This window comes from Odocoileus virginianus, chromosome 15, assembly GCF_023699985.2.
Source record: "Odocoileus virginianus isolate 20LAN1187 ecotype Illinois chromosome 15, Ovbor_1.2, whole genome shotgun sequence".
Classification (NCBI taxonomy): Eukaryota; Metazoa; Chordata; class Mammalia; order Artiodactyla; family Cervidae; genus Odocoileus; species Odocoileus virginianus.
In genome coordinates, this window is record NC_069688.1 from 35,273,627 (window position 1) to 35,294,707 (window position 21,081).

Sequence of the window (21,081 nt, forward strand, 5' to 3'; positions counted from 1 at the left end):
TCTCTGAAAAATTGCACATGCACACACACACACACACACACACACACACACATGCATGCACATAAGCAATAACTTTTTATCTGGAAAATGCATTAATCAAAAGTCTGTACTTCAGTGAGCTATTGCAAAATAAAATACACCTGTATAATGGTCTCTCATGTCAACAAAGAGACACTGCTGATGCCCTCCAGGCCCCCTCCTGTTCTGTTCTTGTCCCTTCCCCAGAAGTTCATCAGTCTCCTGACTGCTCACACTTTAGATTGATTTTGCATGTTTTGAGATGTTGCATGCATTAACACCCAGCATTCATAATGCATTAAAAGTATGCATCCTTTTATGTCTGACTTCTTATCCTCAACATTCCCATTAGTGAAATTCATCCATGTTGTTGTATGTAGTTTATTTTTATTGTGGTATGATATCCAATTGTGTGACCATACATTCCACTGTATGTTGAAATTTTTGAACCTGTTCTGTTGATGTACACCTGAGCTGGTTCCAGTTTTGACAATTCAGATAATGATGTGAGTATTCCTGTGAATGTGTGTGTGTGTACACGTGTGTGCATCCTCACATTTTAAAATTGAACTTCTGGCTTTATGTCATTCCAGATGCTTTAAGTTGCTAGGAGTCTGATCCAGATGTTTGAGACTTTACTGTATTCTTTTATGTTCCAGCTTATTCCTTTAAAAGACAAACATTTATCTATTTTTATGCACTATGCTATTAATAGAGACTATTTTAGATTTTGGAATATTAGAGGATACGTGGTAAAATACTGTGAATAAAATATACATGTATAAATGCATGTAGTTGTGGTAAATATTAGTATATTAATATATCATAAATATATTAAGTACCATATGATATTCACATATAGGAGAAATAATCATGCAGATATATGAACTTGTAAAATTCATTTTACTGATTACAGGCATTATTGAAGAATTATTACTATATAGAATGTACTTAATTTTTAATGACCCTTCCTCTAATTAAGTGATTCAGTTCACAAATATTTTCAGTATGTACATTTATATAGACATATATATAAATATAGAACTCAAGTCAACCCAGCATAGTTGCGTGATTCACAGTTTCAAAAAATAAATAGTTCTTGCTTCTTAATACTTATGGGTTTATTGCTCTGTGACTATAGATCGAGAACTATGATATCTGATCCTTTGTTAAGGCTTAAATGTCAAAATTAGTACTTTGAGTCCCTGTGTGTCTTGGTTTTGTTTGTTACTAGTTGAAGGTAATGCCACCCCACTCCAATACTCTTGCCTGGAAAATCCCATGGACGGAGGAGCCTGGTGGGCTGCAGTTCATGAGGTCGCACAGAGTTGGACACGACTGAGCGACTTCACTTTCACTTTTCACTTTCATGCATTGGAGAAGGAAATGGCAACTCACTCCAGTGTTCTTGCCTGGAGAATCCCAGGGACGGGGGAGCCTGGTGGGCTGCTGTCTATAGGGTCCCTCAGAGTCGGACACAACTGAAGTGACTTAGCAGTAGAAGTGTTAATGATGGGGCATCCCAGGTGGGCTCAATGGTAAAGAATCTGCCTGCCAATACAGGAGACATGGGTTTAATGCCTGGATTGGGAAGATCTCTTGGAGAAGGGAAAGGCAACCCACAGCAGTATTCTTGTCTGGGAAATTCCATGGACAGAGGAGCCTGGCAGGCTACAGTCCATGAGGTCTCAAAGAGTCCAACATGACTTAGTGACTAAAAAACAACAATGCGTTAATAAGACCACTATAACATTATCCTGATGCTGGGAGGGATTGGAGGCAGGAGGAGAAAGGGACGACAGAGGATGAGATGGCTGGATGGCATAACCGACTCGATGGACATGAGTTTGGGTAAACTCCGGGAGTTAGTGATGGACAGCGAGGCCTGGTGTGCTGTGATTCATGGGGTTGCAAAGAGTCAGACACGACTGAGTGACTGAACTGAACTGATAACATTATCCTAGCTTTTATTCTTGTGAGACTAATGTCCAGAGATTCAGGCCTTCCTCAAACAGATAAACACTAGGTAGAACTTTCTAAGTGTGCTAATTTCCGTCTATCCAATAAGAACTTCTGTGAGTGTCTATGGGGTCGCATAGAGTCGGACACAACTGAAGTGACTTAGCAGCAGCATTCTGGTTGGTAGGCTAGGCTCAGTGGGGAGGGCTATGTTAGTATCACTGAACTTGTAAAAAACTTGTATGTCCCTTGACCAAATGTGCTACGCTATTTCCCTCTAATAGTCATTACCAGAGTGTGCTGATACAATAATAATTTCATTGTTCATCATGAGAGTGTGTCATAGCCTCTGCCAATCATTGATAATGTATAATATTTAAATATACAAATTAATTTTTATCAATTTTTATTAACATAGTCACTGACTTGAAGGACATGAGTTTGAGCAAACTCTGGGAGGTAGTGAAGGACAGGGAAGCCTGGTGTTTACGGGGTCTCAAAGGGTCAGACACGACTTAGCAACTGAACAACAATAATACATGAATGGGTCTATTAATACTTTAATTGACATTAATAATTTTACTAATGGTATTTTCTGGTCTGGGGGACTTCATAGCCTCGTGAGGTGTATGTGCGCTTAGTCGCTCAGTCGTGTCTGACTCTTTGTGACCCTAAGAACTGTAGCCCACCAGGCTCCTCTATCCATGGGGATTCTCCAGGCAAGAATACTGCAGTGAGTAGCCATGCCCTCCTCCAGGGGATCTTCCCAACCCAGAGAGCAAATCTAGGTCTTCCGCATTGTGGGCAGATTCTTTACCATCTGAGCCACCAGGAAAGCCCTTACTGAGGTAGCCTAAACCATAAACAAATAATTACATTGTGTTGTGGCAAGTACTTTAAATGGAGACATGCATACATTGCCACAGATGATAGTGGAAAAGACTCAACTTTTGCCCGAGAAAATTGTGAAGACTTTGTAGAGACTTGAATAATTTGGTAACTTTAGTAATGTGCTAGGTATTAGGAGGACAATTCAAAAGTTAGGATAACACTGTAGTCCATGAGAATATTGAGAAAGTTGTATGTTTGCTTGCCACAAGGATAGAACTGATCAAGTACGTTAAGTGCATTTGATGGTCATCTTTGTAAAATGCCATCAGGTAGTTTCTACCAGTTTTATATCTGAATTCCTTGCTTAATTATGATTCATAAAAATGTTAGGGGGTTTGTGAGAAATGCAATGGTAAACCAATTTTGGTTTTAGACTCCTTCAGACTTAATGCTTCTATGTCCTAAGCCTCTGACCTCAGCAAGTTGATTTAACTTTTCTAAATCTTAGTTACTTTGGCTGTAAAATGTGAACAATAATAGTATCTTACTTGAAGAATTGTTAAAAATGAAAATCAAAGGAGATAATACATTCTTGTCATAGTGCCCAGTTCATGGTAACACCATAGGAAATTTTTTGTATTAACTAAAAATTTAGGTTATGATATACATTAACATTCACAATTGTGAGCCTAAAAAAGTGTAGTTCTGAATTTTGTTTTCTTTCAAAATTTGATTAGATTTTGAGGGAATTATTTGTAAAACACCTGCATCTGGAAGTATATAAATATATATATATTTCCTTTACTCTTGTTGTGACAGGTGTCCACAACAAGATTGACAGAGAAAAGAAATTACTAATTGGGGTGCAGGTGGTGAAAATCTTTTCCAAAGATGTATGCGTATGTCTGTCTGTGTGTGTTTAGAGAGATTCTTAAGTTTATATTGAACTTGAATGTGAATATTGAATAGATTAGCTGTATAAAGTATGTAATGAGTGAGCCTGTTTCTGCTCTTATTAATTCTGCAGCCCCACTCATATGCATCACATCACCATTCTTTCTCGATTGGTGAATGGTGAAGGAGGCACTCGGGTCCAAGAGTATCCTGAATACATGCTGCTCCTCTCACATTTGGCCCTCACTGTGACCTCACTGTTATGCTGGCTTTGAGTTTAAAATTAACTTCAAATTAATTCCCTGTTTCACATTTACTTTGGCATCTACCCAGCTATTTCTATTTTTAAATGTATTTTTAATCTTTTGTTTTCATCGTTGGGGGTAAGGGGAAAGCAGTAACAATAGAGTAACAATCCAAAAGCCCAAGGAGCTAGAGCCTTTGATTTGCTAGGGTGATGTAGGGAGTCTACCCTCCATATAGATCGTTTCTCTTCTATATCACCCAGAAACACAAACCAGATTCTATTAAGCTTTATAGGAAAGGATGCAGTCACATACTCAGTCCTAAGACACATGTTTCCTGACAATGGTCCAGGCATTAGTTCTATCTTTTATTACGAGTAGAGATGAATCTGGAAGCAGAGACTGAGCTGGGAATGGGATTTGCATGTGGGTTAGATCTATTCTGTCCAGTATTTTCAAGCAATTGAGAACCACTGATGCTACTGTAGAGTCCCTCAGTACAATTCTGGGTCATTCTCTAGCCTTTATCCACACACTGCAGCTCCCTAAACTCTTTGCCATATTTCTGTTCCTAATTTTAATCAGATAAATTTTAAGGTATTATAAAAGAGTGAGACAGATTTAGTATCCAAGGTGATAGTGCCTTAAATTGATGAACTGTGGTGGACAAAATTTGAAAGAATCACTGAAAAAAAAATCCCATTAAAAAAAATTCTTTATGCAGTTATATCTGTGTAAACTGTTAAGCTCAGAAATAACACTGGGCTTTTATCCATACATGCTTATGCATATATGATTTGGACATCAGAGATTGTAATGTGCATTGATGTTTATCTCCTGCATTTTTTTCCCTTGGCCTTCCAGCATGACTGTGATCTCTACCATTACACATTCTGTTAAAATACTGAATCTAAATCTTTCATGATAATAGATCCTGATCTTCTTTTAATGTTTATAACCAGGCTGGAAAAAAATACAAAACCCTTCAAAATGGTCTACTTTATATCAAAACATCTCAGTTTTCTTGCCAGTTAATGAAGGGATACTCATTTTATTTTAAAACATCACATGTTATTTTATGTAATATTTTAGAAATTTTACATATGTGTAAGACAGGAAGACAGTTATTGTACAGAGCAGCATCCGGCACTGTGCTCAGCAGAACATTAGTGTTGTTGGTAAATGGCAGTAGGTGACTTAAAGCCAAATGCGATTGGGAAATTCCAATCCAAATAGAATAGACTCCCCCGCTGTATTAACTCCCAGGACTTTTCAGAGCTGTAGTAGCTAATGTACACTGTGCATCTATGAAGAGGCAGGTATAAAGTATACAGTTTCCATTAAACTTACTTTGAACAAAGAACTTCCTTACATTTCTTTTTAAAATACTAGTATCATTGAAAGAACATAGAGAAAATTTTTGAGTTTCTTCTTGTCAGCTGTGCTTAAGAAGTTATCAGTAAAATTCCAGGTAGAGCCTAGCTAAATTTGGGGTGAGCATGGGAAGACTGTCCTGAAATAATGGTTTATTCAAAAAAAGGTCTTACAAATTATGAAGGAATTCTGTGTGTACTTTTCTTTCCCTTCATATATAGAGTTTTTGTCATCCTAGGAGTCAGAAAAAAGTGATTTAACCTATTTTACTATAATAAGTTGCTTAGCAGTTTTAAAATACTTTCTGTTTAAGACAGGACCAGTTTTCTTTGGAAAATTTCAATGTACTTAAAAAGAAAAAAGATGAATGATTCCATCCTGTGTCTGTAAAGTTTTTTTCTTTTCATCAGAAGAAAATGATGCTGAGTTGCTTACATTAAGCATTTAGCAATAACTAGGGTATAATGGGCTTCCCCAGTAGTACTCAGATGGTAAAGAATCTGCCTTCAATCCTGGAGATCCTGGTTCAATTCCTGGTTCAGGAAGAAGAGGATAGGCTGGGAAGAGATACCATGGAGAAGGGATAGGATACCCACTCCAGTATTCTTGGACTTCCCTGGTGGCCCAGACGGTGAAGAATCTGCCTACAGTGTGGGAGACCTGGGTTCAATACCTGGGTTGGGAAGATCCCCTGGAGGAGGGCATGGCAACCCACTCCAGCACTTTTGCCTGGAGAATTCCCCATGGACAGAGGAGCCTGGCAGGGTACAGCCTATGGGGTGGCTAAAGGTTGGACATGACTGATTAAGCACAGTGCACAGGGTGGCCTATAAACCAGATATCACATCATTAGTGTGTTATTTGGGCTTTTCTGGTGGTTCAGACTCACCCTTACGGCAGAAAGTGAAGAGGAACTAAAAAGCCTCTTGATGAAAGTGAAAGAGGAGAGTGAAAAAGTTGGCTTAAAGCTCAACATTAAGAAAACTAAGATCATGGCATCTGGTCCCATCACTTCATGGGAAATAGACAGGGAAACAGTGGAAACAGTGTCAGACTTTATTTTTGGGGGCTCCAAAATCACTGCAGATGGTGGTTGCAGCCATGAAATTAAAAGACGCTTACTCCTTGGAAGGAAAGTTATGACCAACATAGATAGCATATTAAAAAGCAGAGACATTACTTTGCCAACAAAGGTCTGTCTGGTCAAGGCTATGGTTTTTCCAGTGGTCATGTATGGATGTGAGAGTTGGACTGTGAGGAAAGCTTAGTGCCGAAAAATTGATGCTTTTGAACTATGGTGTTGGAGAAGACTCTTGAGAGTCCCTTGGACTGCAAGGAGATCCAACCAGTTCATCCTAAAGGAGATGAGTCCTAAATATTCATTGGAAGGACTGATGCTGAAGCTGAAACTCCAATACTTTGGCCACCTCATGCGAAGAGTTGACTCATTGGAAAAGACCATGATGCTGGGAGGGATTGGGGGTAGGAGGAGAAGGGGATGACAGAGGATGAGATGGCTGGATGGCATCACCGACTCAATGGGCATGAGTTTGAGTAAACTCTGGGAGTTGGTGATGGACAGGGAGGCCTGGCATGCTGCAATTCATGGGATCGCAAAGAGTTGGACACGACTGAGTGACTGAACTGAACTGAACTGAGACTGTAAAGAATCTGCCTGGAATGCAGGAGACCATGTTCAATCCCTGGGTGAGGAAGATCCGCTTGGAGACTGGAATGGCTACTGAGTCCAAAATTCTTGTCTATAGAATTCCATGGACAGAGGGGCCTCAGTCCATGGCGTTGCAAAGTGTCAGACATGACTGAGCAACTAACACACACTGTTCTTCATTACACAGTGTGAAAGATATCCATCAGTACTGTTTATTAACTTAAATGAGCTTTTAAAAATACATAATAAACAAAGATCCCTGGCCTCTTGGAACTTACAGAGCAGCAGACACTCTGAACTTACTTTTCATCCTCTTTTATTGCCTGTATGCATTTGCTGATACCTCATGATATTTGTGCCTTACCTGGTAGTCTATTTATTGAACTGTTAGTATCTAATGGGTGAGAATTGTTAAGCTGCTTCCTATGGTGCCTTAGGGATGAGCAAGTAGGGGTTTGTGAGCTACTTACCAGTAACTTGCTGTTGCTATGTTAATAATAATGTTGTAAGCAAGAACTGTTGAATATGATGGCATAAATTTATGTTCCCCATCACTGGCTATTTTACATATATATATATATATATATATACACACATACACACATTTGTATATATGCACACACATTTATATATATATACACACACATTGTTATGAGTTATATATGACATCTGTTAGATTTCATATTATGAAAAATATTATATTTAACACAGAAAGTGAAGGTTAACACAGAACTACATATAAATTAATATTTTAAAATATGTGTGTATATGTGTGTGTGTATAAGTGTGTGTGTGTGTGTGTATAAGTGTGTGTGTATAAGTGTGTGTGTGTGTGTGTGTGTGTGCTCAGTTGCTCAGTCATGTTTGAGTTTTTGTGGCCCCATGGACTGTAGCCCACCGGGCAAGAATGCTGGAGTGGGTTGCCATTTCTTCTCCAGGGGATCTTCCTTACCCAGGGATTGAACCCATTTCTCTTGCCTTGGCGAATTCTTTACCACTGAGCCACCTGGGAAGCCTGTGTGTGTGTGTGTGTGTGTGTGTGTGTGTGTGTGTGTGTCGTGTACACAAAGGACTTCCCTTGTAGCTCAGCTGGTAGAGAATCTGCCTGCAATGCGGGTGACCTGGGAAGCCTGTGTGTGTGTGTGTGTGTGTGTGTGTGTGTCGTGTACACAAAGGACTTCCCTTGTAGCTCAGCTGGTAGAGAATCTGCCTACAATGCGGGTGACCTGGGTTTGATCCCTGGGTTGGGAAGATCCCCTGGAGAAGGGAAAGGCTACCTACTCCAGTATTCTGGCCTGGAGAATTCCATGAACTGTATAGTCCTTGGGGTCACAGAGTCAGACAGCACTGAGCGATTTGCTTTCATGTATATAAAACCAGTATTAGCTCTCGGTATCCTTCATGGCAATTATTTTAATCTTGTGTCTAGTTTTGTACTCTTAAAAACATGAAGAAAATCACAATGAAGAGCAGCCCTGGCTCTCCTCAACTAAAGAAAACCCTGTGCATAGCAATGAAGACCCAGCATAGCCAAAAACAAATGAATTTTAAAAAATGAGCCAAAACTTTGCCTAATACACTTGGTTAAGCAGTTATGTGAAGATGGTGAGCGTTCTTATTGAATTGTTATGGCATGCATCCATTAGACTCACCGTATTTTACATGCGTGTTAATTTACCAAATGGATTTGCAGTGACTGACACAGATTTCTTATGGGAGGACGAGACAGCTGTTCATCAGTTACAGAGCTGGATTGAGGTAATTGAGACTTTCTTGTCAATTGAATAACAGATTGGAAAACAGACAAAGCAACATTGATATATTAAAAGTAAACTGCCTTTAATATACAAAGATGTATTTTGGCAAATGCTAGGAAGAAAGTCGAAGACATTCCTACAGAGTGCAGCACTCGTTATTTTTGTTATCAGTAGAAATCCAATTTACATACAAATGAAATGTCAATTTCTCTCATAACCATCTAGATAAAGAGATGCATGCATACTTTTCCAAGAACTGTTCGTTTTGAACTGAAGTGCTATGTTTGGGTCTTTGCCCTTGGACCAGTTGGAACAGTCTCAGTTTAACAAAGAAGAAAGGATAAAGTTGAGCCTGGCTCAGGCAAACATGCAAAGTCAGATTGGCCTGTTTGAATCAACAGTTGTCATTGTAGATTTTTTTTAATTGTTTTTTTTTTTTTCTTGGAGAGGAAAACAAAAGGAAGAATGACATATGTATGGGCAATGAATAGTAATGTTTCTTAATTTGCCTAGTGAAATTGTGATCTTATTCAAATCAGAGTTTTTAATACATTTGCCTCTCACCTGTTATGAAGGGGAAAATAATGATCCTCCCTCTTTGATTTTCCATAGTGTACACTTACTCTGTTTCACTTTTCCCATTAATGAAGTAGCCACATGCTTCATTTTTTTCAGGTATATCCTACAGTTTCATTTAGACTTTTAAATGTCTAAAAGTCTTTAAAGTCAAACTCCACCCCCCCAATTTTTTTTTGGGGGGAGTAATTGTTTAATAGGAGTAAGTACTTACTGAAATTCTTTCTCTAAGATGTATATGGATACATGGATACTCATTTTGGCAAATACGACATTATTACTTATTTAGTCGACTATCTCCTTTTACCTAGACTAGTACATTTGAAATGAGATATTTAAAATATAGAGCGCATAGCATGATGAAATAAAGCCCTAATAAAATGTATTTGGGCCAGCATCAGAACTCTTTGAAATAGGATATCTAAATAGTGTGCATTTTATCTCACTAAGGCTCCAGTTAGTTCTAGTGTCCAGATGACTATTAATGGGCTTTGTGCTCTGAAGCATATGTTAATACAAGCGATCATTATGGATTAATTTGATGTGAATTAATAAGAGATTTATTTGATGGGAGTTGTTTGAAGGTGATGACATTTAAATCTCAACAGGATTTAAGATGTCCAAAAATACCTTTAAAGATTCAGGAATAATCAATTCAAAGAGAGCAAATTAAATAGACATGGATAGCAAAGAACAGGATTTGACATTGGGTTTATGAAGTTTGAAGCAGTTTACAAAAAAAGTGACCTACCATTGAAGTAGAAACAGAAAACATTTAAACTCGAGCAATTCTTGGGTTTGCGATTGGATAAACAATGTCCTCTTGTGTTTTATAGTTCACTTAAGCGATCTGATTTTGATCTGTATATACGGAGTAGACAGGATTCAAGTTTTTTTCCTCTAAACCAATGAGCAAACACATATGTTCTTTAAAAACTGAACTTTATATGTTGTTCATATGGAAGCTATCTAGTTTGCCATGAGCCCAAGATTCGACCTTCCTTTTATTTTGCTATCATTTGCTTAATTCTTTAAATTCTTTGTGGGGGACTTTTGATCAAAAGAAACAGTGTGTTTTTCTTTTTTTTCTTCTTTCCTTTTAATTTTTTTCTTTAATGAAAGCTATAAGAAATGTGTAGTTAATAACTCAATACTCTTGGGCTGTTGATACAAACAAGCCTGGAAGAAATATATATTAAGGAGAAGACTATCATATCTTTTCTTTTTGTGTTAAGCTTTGATTTTAAATCCTTGAGAGTTTTATGATCTGGAAAAACAAGAAGAAGATGTCATCTGGTATTATATATTATGATGATAAGAACTGCTACTTATAATGCAGATCATACTCAGCAGGATTAGAGATTGAGGTGAGATTACATCATCTTCTTTAATTTTCAGTTTTGTTCAGATTTTATATATATTATACACATATACTGTATATACATATATATGTAAACCAAATTTCATATCATTAGTGTGTGTTCATTATATAGTGTGAAGGATATTCATCAGTACTATTTTTTAACTTAAACGAACTTTTAAAAATACATACTTGGAACTTGATGCATGAAGCAGGGCACTCAAAATTGGTGCTCTGGGACAACCCAGAGAGATGGGATGGGGAGGGAGGTGGGAGTGGAGTTCAGGATGGGGGACACATGTGCACCCATGGCTGCTTCATGTCGACGTATGGCAAAAATCACCAAAATAATTGTAATAAAAGTATTTAAAAAATTAAAAAAATACATACTTGGAACTTGGAGAGTGACACTCTGAAGTTACTTTTAATTCCCTTTCATTGCCTATATGCATTTGCTGATTTCTCATAATATTTGTGCCTTACTTGGGAGGTAGGTACTCATTTTAGGTTTTTCTTTGAGCAAGAGAAGTTCCATATAATTTTTCCTTTACTTTTTGAAGAACGTCCTTCCTCTCTTAAATTGATGACAAAGATTAAAAGTGAAGTCCTCTTGCTTTGTGTTTTCAGCACATAGGTGATGCTGGATGGACAGTTGTTGAATGAATGAATGAGAGTGGAGGAAATGGAGAACAGTGAGTGGTAGGTGTCAGTGATATTTATGCCACTCTTCGTTGTTGATGGCTTAATGTTTTGTAGTCTTTCAAGGAAAATGAGTAAAGGGAAAACTAAAGTGCATAAGCCATTAGCCAGCATCATCATAGAGTCTCAGAGGCAGAGAGCAGGTTAGAAATAATTTATTATAATTCCCTCATTATACACATAAGTAGAGAGGTTCTGCAGAGAAGGCAATGGCACCCCACTCCAGTACTCTTGCCTGGAAAATCCCATGGACGGAGGAGCCTGGTAGGCTGCAGTCCATGGGGTCGCTAAGAGTCGGACTCGACTGAGCAACTTCACTTTCACTTTTCACTTTCATGCACTGGAGAAGGAAATGGCAACCCACTCCAGTGTTCTTGCCTGGAGAATCCCAGGGACAGGGGAGCCTGGTGGGCTGCTGTCTGTGGGGTGGCACAGAGTCGGACACGACTGAAGTGACTTAGCAGCAGCAGCATCAGAGAGGTTCTGAGAAAGAAAGGGGCTTGTCCTTAATTACATCAGCAGGTGATTTGAATCAGGTTCAGAAACTGGCTGTGTGATCTCTGTACCCTTCCACCTTCTTAAAGAGATTTTGATTCTTTATTGTGTTTAGGATCAAGTTGCCACAAAGAGCATAGAGGAGTTATCTCTTAGCTTCAAGGAGTTTCTCTTCTAATGGAAATAAAACTTCACCCTCATCTGCGTTGGATGGTTGTGTGATCTCAGCTCTCTTTTTAAATTACTGTGATAGTTTATTCCTGTGATAGGATAATTATTTTGATTATCTACGACAGGGTTATTTTGAGCAAGTGTATTCCATAAATATGTGTGTATATGGGCCTTTCTGGTGGCTCAGTGTTAAAGAACCTGCCTGCCAATGCAGGAGACATAAGAGACATGGGTTCAATTCCTGGGTCAGGAAGATCCCCTGGGGGGGCACGGCAGCCCACTCCAGTATTCTTGCCTGGAGAATCCCATGGACAGAGGAGCCTGCTGGGCTACAGTCCACGGGTCCGAAGAGTTGGACATGACTGAAGTGACTTAGCGTGCACGCATGTATGCATGCATGTGTGTATATGTTTAGATATTCATATAGATGAAATAAAATTAAATAATGGGCAGTTCAGAACATCTGGGTAGTAATAGAAAACATATTCCTTTGGTTCTAAAGGTGCCATTTTGAGAACATAAGTCACAGTCGTTTATAGAAAAAAATTTTTTTCCTTTTATATTTAAGCATTTTAATCAGTGAGATAAAGTAGTTACCAGAATTCTATTTTAAGCTCTAATGCTGATTATTTCCACTGCATAAACCTGTCCAAGTAATACTGCAACACAGAAATAGTGTGGTACCTTATGCTTTTTTATAGTAAACTCTTTCACTAAAAACGCAAAGAAAACTTTTAGATTTAAGTTTTAAGATAGGAGGAAATAATAGAAATTGAGATTTTCTGCAAATGGAATGTCATATCTAAGTAATAAAAGTTAATATAGATAGAGCATTTTTAGGAAGCTAAATTTATTTTGAACCTGCTTAACTGGACTGCAAGAAGATCCATCCAGTCCATACTAAAGGAGATCAGTCCTGGATGTTCATTGGAAGGACTGATGTTGAAGCTGAAACTCCAATACTTTGGCCACCTCATGCGAAGAGTTGACTCATTGGAAAAGACCCTAATGCTGAAGGACTGGGGGCAGGAGGAGAAGGGGATGACAGAGGATGAGATGGCTGGATGGCATCACCGACTCAATGGACATGGGTTTGGGTAGATTCTGGGAGTTGGTGATGGACAGGGAGGACTGGCGATTCATGGGGTTGCAAAGAGTCGGACATGACTGAGCAACTGACCTGAACTGAATTGAACCGTCATGGCACATAATAGTGTTCATGTGTTAGTATAGGTGGAAAATGATGTAAATGTGGGAATGGTCACTATCACCCTCCACACTCCTAGCCAGTTCCCCGGTCAGTTTTTATCTCATAATTAAATAGAGGACTGAAGTTGTCACTTTTGAGCTTTGGAGTGCTCATTCAGATTCTTCAGCTTCTTTGTCCATTCACTTTTTATTCATATATTGCCCTGTTGCCTAAATGACTGTCTATAGTGGACCTACTTTGATTGTCATTTTGAAATTTTATGGGAGTCAGTGTGAGGAATATTGCTGTATAATAGAATGAAAAAGTTTAAGAGTTGCCAAAACTGATGACTAAGGTACACTGATGTGATTATACATATATATATGGCTTCCTAGGTGGCACCAGTGATAAAGAATCCACTTGCCAGTGCAAAAGACTCAGGAGACACAGAGTCGATTCTAAGGTCGGGAGCCTGTTGGGCTCTAATCCATAGGGTTGCAAAGAGTCTAATACAGACTAAAGTGACTTAGCATTCACACACACACACACACACACACACACACACAATACATCTGTTTAATTATGTTATGACCCTACCTCAATACTTTCAGACAATAAAAATGATGATATAAGGATGGTTAAATGCTGGTTGAGTCATAACTTTACAACCTTATTTATCAAAATGAAAATAGATAGAAAGGTAACACATAAGGTGTAATGTTTCTGTAACTCTTGGTAAGGTGTACTTAGATCTGATACAGAATTCCTTAGGACATTGAAATAGTTCTCTTCTCAGCCTCATGGCATATGTGCACTGGTACTATGAATCTGTAGGAAACTGGTCATGGGCACCACTCCCTGGCTTTAGCTGTGACTGTGCAGCATTGGCAGGTGTACTGCGTATCTTTTCCAGAAGCAGATCCCCTCTATAATTATTAATTAAAATGTTTTATCCCCACTCCAGTATAGGTAAGTATTGTGGTTCTTAGGTTTCAGGGGGAGTTCGAGCTTAACTAATTTTGCCAACATCACAGTCAGCTGTGAGAATGACTTCTCTAATCTTTTGTATTGTGTTCCTCCTTCTCCTGCTGCTTTATTAAAACCCAGGGGAGGGAGAAAATCTTGCCCAAGCTTTGCTTCTGCTTTTATCAGGTATCTTTCAAGCAGCCTGCGGTGCTGGCATATTAATGTATTTTAGGTGTGATCCATTCAAATATGTTTACATCATTTAGGAAGGAAAATATTTTTTTGTTTTGTTTTGCAGATGTACAGATCAGCTCTCAAAATGTCTTCTGTGTCTTCTGAGCATCTTCTAAGACAATTGCATTAGCCCTCCTGCTAGTTGACTAATAGAATTAATAATTGTAAAAAGCACTCTAAAGCCACATGCCTTATGAAGTCAATGCTGGGTATGATTTTACAAGTATGTGATCTATTTTTTCAAGTGAAAATGTTAACTGGAAAAATTCTTGGCACACAGTACAACGTCATGCAATCTGTTATTTGTCTTAGAGATAATAACTTGAGGGTGGGTCTAGTCTTACGGTATCTAACTTATGAGTTGCTAGGGGAGTTTCTTCCACTTAAAAGTATTGCAAATGTGCTTATATTTACATAATATGTCATTCTGAAAAATTATGGCGATATCATTCCAGTAAAAAATTATTTTTTCTCTAACTACTTCAAAGTGTAGTCAAGTAAATTAACCATGATTTTTTTAAAAGCAACTAAAAAGAACATGCCTCGTCCCTCCACAGCAAAAAAAAAAAAAAAAAAAAAAACTAAGTGACCTTTCTGATGCTTCTTTGAAGTTTTAGCAGTTTAACATTCTTTGCAATGTATATTATTAAGGGCCTTATTCAGTGACTCATACGAGTTGTAAAGCTCTGTTTTTGGGTGGAAGAAGGCACTGAAATTTGGAAGGATGATAATTTAAGCAAATCATATTTTCTCTCAAGATAAATGCTTGTTGAATAGTTTTTTAACTATAACCAATTACTTTTCTTCATGATGATAATAAATCAGCAAGATCCATGTATTTTTTTGGAAAATATATTAATTTTTTCAATTATTAACACATTACTATCTGTTCATCTCTAATAAATGTTTTATCTTAGTTGCATTGCTATGTAAGACCTCGCTGTTTTTCTCATCTCCTTGACCTCGATATGTGGGCATAAACCATTTTGGGGCTTCCTTGGTGGCTTAGTGGTAAAGTATCTGCCTGCAATGTAGGAACCATGGGTTCGATCCTTGGGTCTGGAAGATCCTCTGGAGAAAGAAATGGCAAGCCACTCCAGCATTCTTGCCTGGGAAATCCCTTGGCCAGAGGAGCCTGGTGAACCACAGTCTATGGGGTTGCAAAAGAGTTGGACATGATTTAGTGATTAAACAACAGCAACAAAATAAACCATTTTCTTTTCATTTTAATAGAAGGATAATCTTAATGAATTGGATTATTTCATCCTCTTTTCTTCATGAATCCTGACTTTCATATAGATTTTTATCTTTTCTATGTAGCAGTATTTATGTCATTTTGGTGCATCACTGTTGGATTTTATTTATATGATGGAAGCAATGTTAAATCCAATGGAAAAACAAACAGGAAATTCTGGAGGGAAAGGCATACACAATCATCACATTTTTGTATGTAGGCATGGCTGATACCCTGTAAATTAGGATTTCCTTTTCTGTAGGTCAAGTTAAAACAGTATATTTTTTACTCAAACTCTTATATTTTAGGCCATAGCTTATTTCTCAAGCTTCCCTTTTATTCTCTTTTTTTCTTTCCTTCTTAGTTTTCCCTTTGTTGACTACCAGTGAAACTGCCTTCCAGTCTTCCATTCATTGGTACAAGTTCCCAAGCGCTGTCTCTTCTGACAGAAAAATAGAAGTCTCCTAAAATGTCAACATCAGCAAATGAGACATTAAAATGCAAATGTTATAAATTATTTAACCAGTGTTCCATTTTTTTTTTAAATGATGGTTGCATGGCTTAGTTAACTTTAGGAGCTAATGGTTGTGACACCAAGGTGAAGACCACACTCCATGCCCTATCCCCTTGCCAGACTGGCTTACATGGTTCATGACTATCACCTTCCCTTGAAACTGCAGCCTTTCATCCTATAAGTAGTTGTTTTCTTTTTGGTTTATTGTTCTAAGTGAGAGAGTCTTTGAATATTAGATGACTGATGTTTCTGGCATAAAAGAAGAGCAGTGTATTCTCTTAAGTACTGTTATACTGTTTGTGACATTATTCAAGAAAGTGAATTCTTACCTTCTAACCAATTCCTTATTCTATCTAGTGCGTTGTCTTGGTTCAGTGATTCATTTTATAAAAATTTTGCATAAGCAGCTTTTCACAAGCAAAGATTTACCCACATATCCGAAGCCAGTGTGGTTCTTAAGCACTTGTGAGAAATTATACATGAGAACAACTGAAATGTGCTGTTGATTTGGATTCTCCAGTAAAGGACATTTTGGATAATCATGTAACTCTCTCTCTTAAATCTGCCCTTGTGGTAATGTCAGCTAGTAAAGAAGGCTTGGTTTATTGGTTAGTCTACAGGTGGATTTTTCTGAGAGACAGTTGGGGTGATGGCATACAGAGTTCTTTCAGTTGTTTGGTTGGAGAATTAAGGAACACAGGCCATGAACATCAGTTCTCCACAAGCCGTTGTTACTGCATTCTTTTATTGACAGGATACAGTTTGTTTCTTATCTCCTTAGAGATAACTCCCTTAGATTTCTGATTCGTTAGACTCCCCACAGTTTTCTTCTGTGGACCCTAAAAAAGGCACAGTTGAGCTAGCATGTGAGGGTGTACCATAGGCAACTGCTAACAGTTTGCCAGAATGACAATGTCACATGGTTCAACTGAATTATTTCCTTTAGTCAATTTCCATTGTGTTCCTAATGGTGGGATTGGTATTGTTTCCACTACACTGTGCCTGGAAACCTAGGCTCAAGTGGGTCTCCATCATGCAGGATGGAGTACTAGCAAAGCCCAGTCTGGTCACTTTGATGTGTACCAGCTTCCCCTTCTTTCAGGCAAGCCCCCTCAAAAGGGGGCTTAACATAATTTATCGGTAGGGTAGAGATGAAACGTTTGTTATCCTCCATTTCTAAAAGTAAAGAGGCATTTTTCACTTTGTTTATAACATGCTCTTTCTGTCTTTTGACTCTGACGATATTTTGGTTAAAACTATATTTATATCTTGGTTGCGCAGTGTGTAACAGTATTGAGTTTCACTTTATAGTTGTTTATATACACATATACATATCATATAAATAAACACAAAACATATATTCTGTAAACATAAACAACTATATATACTCTATAAACATAACATGTGTACATATTACACATAGTATATAACATGGATAAATATAGACACATTTATCTGTCAACTCTAACTGAAGAAAGAAACTGAGCAAAGAGTGTAATTGGCAGGCAAGATGAACTTATAGGAGGATAGAGCTAGTAATAATAGTTAATACCTTGATACTCATGAAACCATTTTAAAGTAATAAATGAGCCACCCTTTGTGACAAAAATAATTCTAAATGTAAATTGTTGGCTTCAGTTTCATTTTTTTGCTATTTTTAAAACTGATTTTTTTTCCTAGAGACAATTTTTTGTTCTGTGCCTTAAAAAGCCTTGAATAGAGTAAGGAAATTGTTCTCGATTAGATTACATGCCTGCAAATTTCAAATAACCCTGTATCTTCCTTTCTCTTGTGTTTTTACAGATATGGTCCGGAAAAAGAACCCCCCTCTGAGAAACATTGCTAGTGAAGGCGAGGGTCAGACCCTGGAGCCTGTCGGTACAGAAAGCAAGGGACCTGGAAAGAACAAAGAATTTTCTGCAGATCAGATGTCAGAAACTACGGATCAGAGTGATGCTGCAGAACTCAATAATAAGGAGGAACATAGCTTGCATGTCCAGGATCCATCTTCTAGCAGCAAGAAGGACTTGAAAAGCTCAGTCCTGAGTGAGAAGGCTGGCTTTAATTATGAAAGCCCCAGTAAGGGAGGAAACCTTCCCTCCTATTCACATGATGAGGTGACAGAGAGAAATATGTTGGCTTTCTCATCTCCAGCTGCTGGGGGAGTCTGTGAGCCCTTGAAGTCTCCTCAAAGAGCAGAGGCAGATGACCCTCAAGATATGGCCTGCACCCCGTCAGGGGACTCACTGGAGATGAAGGAAGACCAGAAGATGTCACCGAAGGCTACAGAGGAAACAGGGCTAGCGCAGAGTGGTCAAGCCAATTGTCAAGGCTCAAGCCCAGTTTCAGCGGCCTCAAAAAACCCACAAGTGCCTTCAGATGGGGGTGTCAGACTGAATAAATCGAAAACCGATGTACTGGTTAATGACAACCCAGACCCGGCACCTCTGTCTCCAGAGCTTCAGGACTTTAAATGCAATATCTGTGGATACGGTTACTATGGCAACGACCCCACAGATCTGATTAAGCACTTCCGAAAGTATCACTTAGGACTGCATAACCGCACCAGGCAGGATGCTGAGCTGGACAGCAAAATCCTGGCCCTTCATAACATGGTGCAGTTCAGCCATTCCAAAGACTTCCAGAAAGTCAACCGATCTGTGCTTTCTGGTGTGTTGCAGGATATCAGTTCCTCAAGGCCTGTTTTACTAAACGGGACCTATGATGTACAGGTTTGTGCTTTGTATTGTGATCTTTTTTTACAGGAAAAGTTGTCAGTAATGAAATGTGAAATCCTACATGTGTGTTTAAGTCAAGCTCCCAATACCAAAGGGGTAGCCTGCTTGATGAAGCAGAAGAGACAGACACATTTGTTTGATCCAAATGTGTGTTCAAGAGTTATCTTTAGCCTCTCATCATGGAAACTAATCCCAACATTTCTATTAGGCTGGGAAAAGTCTTTTCATCGAATTAGCTAGGCTTCATATTTCTGGACATATTTCATGGTAATTTGATGTTTTCAGAATCTTCCAAAAATGGCACTAATCTTTATGGTTTGACATGATAATAATTCATGCTTTGTTCTAGTTTTAGCTTATAAAAATTGGCTATAGTCTTTCTTTCAGGAAGAGTCTTTCCTTCAGGGAGAGTTTTTCCTGTGTCTTGGATGAGGATTTGATATTACACTGAACTGGACCAGAATTGGGTCACACGGGTGGGTGCAGAGATGTACTACTGAAAAGCAAGATAATTGCAAATGAAACTTTGGAAATAAAATTTTACATTGATTCAGAAAGAAGTCAATGTGATTGTAACTACTAGGGACACCAGAATGACCTTGGTGTGGACCAGTAAAGCATTCCTTCTTGTATTTAAGGAAAATGGCAATTTATGAAAGCATTTAGTAGTTATTTAGATTTCTACTTTTATTAAAAATGGCATACCTTTTTGATCTGCCCTCTGTATTAGTTTATGGCATATGTGAGATGAAAAAAAAAATCCACCATTTGAAATAGAATGAAATGCAGGACGGACTCTTAAGTAATGTATTCATTTCATTTTAGCAATTTTAGTATAGTTGACACTGACGATCAGCTTGAGAAAGTGTATTAGTTTCTGTTACAGTCTGTAGATTTTTATTGTATTATTAGGCCAGGGATTTCAAAACATATTAGGTTTAATATTAACCTTCTTCAGGAATGATTAGAAGAAGTACTGGAGAACTAATGAAATCGCATCACACTTTATTTGACCTCCTCAATCCCTGAAAATATCAGTTATTTTTATCAACTCAGTAGTTATAACACATTTGTTCTAGACCTGTCTTTTGACCTAGTGCCAAATAAGAAAGGCAGGCAAAGGGGTTATATAACAGGGGGTGAACATATTTTGCAATCCTCGTAAGAGAGATCAGAAGAGAAATTTCCACGTCCTTTAAAAATGTCAGAATGGCAGTCTTATCACTTTAAGGGAGATATAAAGAAGATATAAAAAATCCAGTTTCATCTTTGGAAAGCTCTCTTAAAAATTCCATCTTACTTTGTGAATATCCACAAATAGAATGATTTCTGTGGCACAGCAAATTAAGCCAACATAGTTATTATGCATGAAAGCTACATGCTTTGAACTGCTGTCTTATTAAAGATCATTTCACTGTCTTATGTCAGATACACTCTGCTGTCAAACTGTGATTGGAAAGCAAATACGTGTCTTAGATAAAAGGGTTAGAAGTGAATAATGTTAGTATGTGAAATGGTGTTTTACAATTAGCGAGGAATATGATGTTAATACCTGGATTTCCGGTCAGAGTTTCAGTTTGTTCACTCTGGGGACAACTTCTAAGGAAAGCTGATCCTGGCTGTCAGGAAGGCTCTGAAACCAAGATTACTAAGGGCCTATAGTTTGGAAGAATTCAGATTTTTAAACACACTTCCATTTCCCCCAAACAGTTATTTGTTAGGTTCCTAGTTATTTATAGTAAAGTTTATGTTTGGGTAGAATGAGCTGGACACTTTTCCTGGGCAGTGATTTTAGAAATAAAACAGATGTGGGAGCTATCTGAGTTTGAACTAATAGAACTAGAAATAAAACAGCTGATCCTAGACTCTGCTGTCTCCTAAATCCTTGCAGCAGCGCCCAGTAAAGAAGACAGAATGGTAGGAGATCACATGCAAGGAGATAATCTTGTTAAAATCATTTTTTTTTCTTCCAAAGAGAAAAAATATGGTTAAAAATAGGGAACAGCGATCTATGGAAAAAGTGCATGATCCTTTGAAAGAAATGGTTGGAGAGAGAAACCAGCCTAAAGAGAGTTAACTTTCTTCAGTTTGGGAAAAGGCCACTGAATGTACTCCAGGCCAAATGCTAATCTTGAACACTTCATACACACACCAGATG

At 38.0% G+C, this 21,081-nt stretch overlaps 1 protein-coding gene across 3 annotated transcripts in view; it reads left to right on the forward strand.

Annotated features, from left to right (window-relative positions):
- The window catches only part of TRPS1 (transcriptional repressor GATA binding 1), a 269,545-nt gene that overhangs the window by 35,984 nt on the left and 212,480 nt on the right, over window positions 1-21,081 (forward strand). The window contains exons 2-3 of one of the 3 annotated variants that reach the window (XM_020883381.2): window positions 14,502-14,660; window positions 17,989-18,917. In XM_020883381.2, the coding sequence (XP_020739040.2) occupies window positions 14,624-14,660; window positions 17,989-18,917 (966 nt within the window). In that variant the 5' untranslated portion in view covers window positions 14,502-14,623. The remainder of the gene's footprint in view (window positions 1-14,501; window positions 14,661-17,988; window positions 18,918-21,081) is intronic. The other 2 variants (XM_020883385.2, XM_020883387.2) reach the window with 2 other exon arrangements.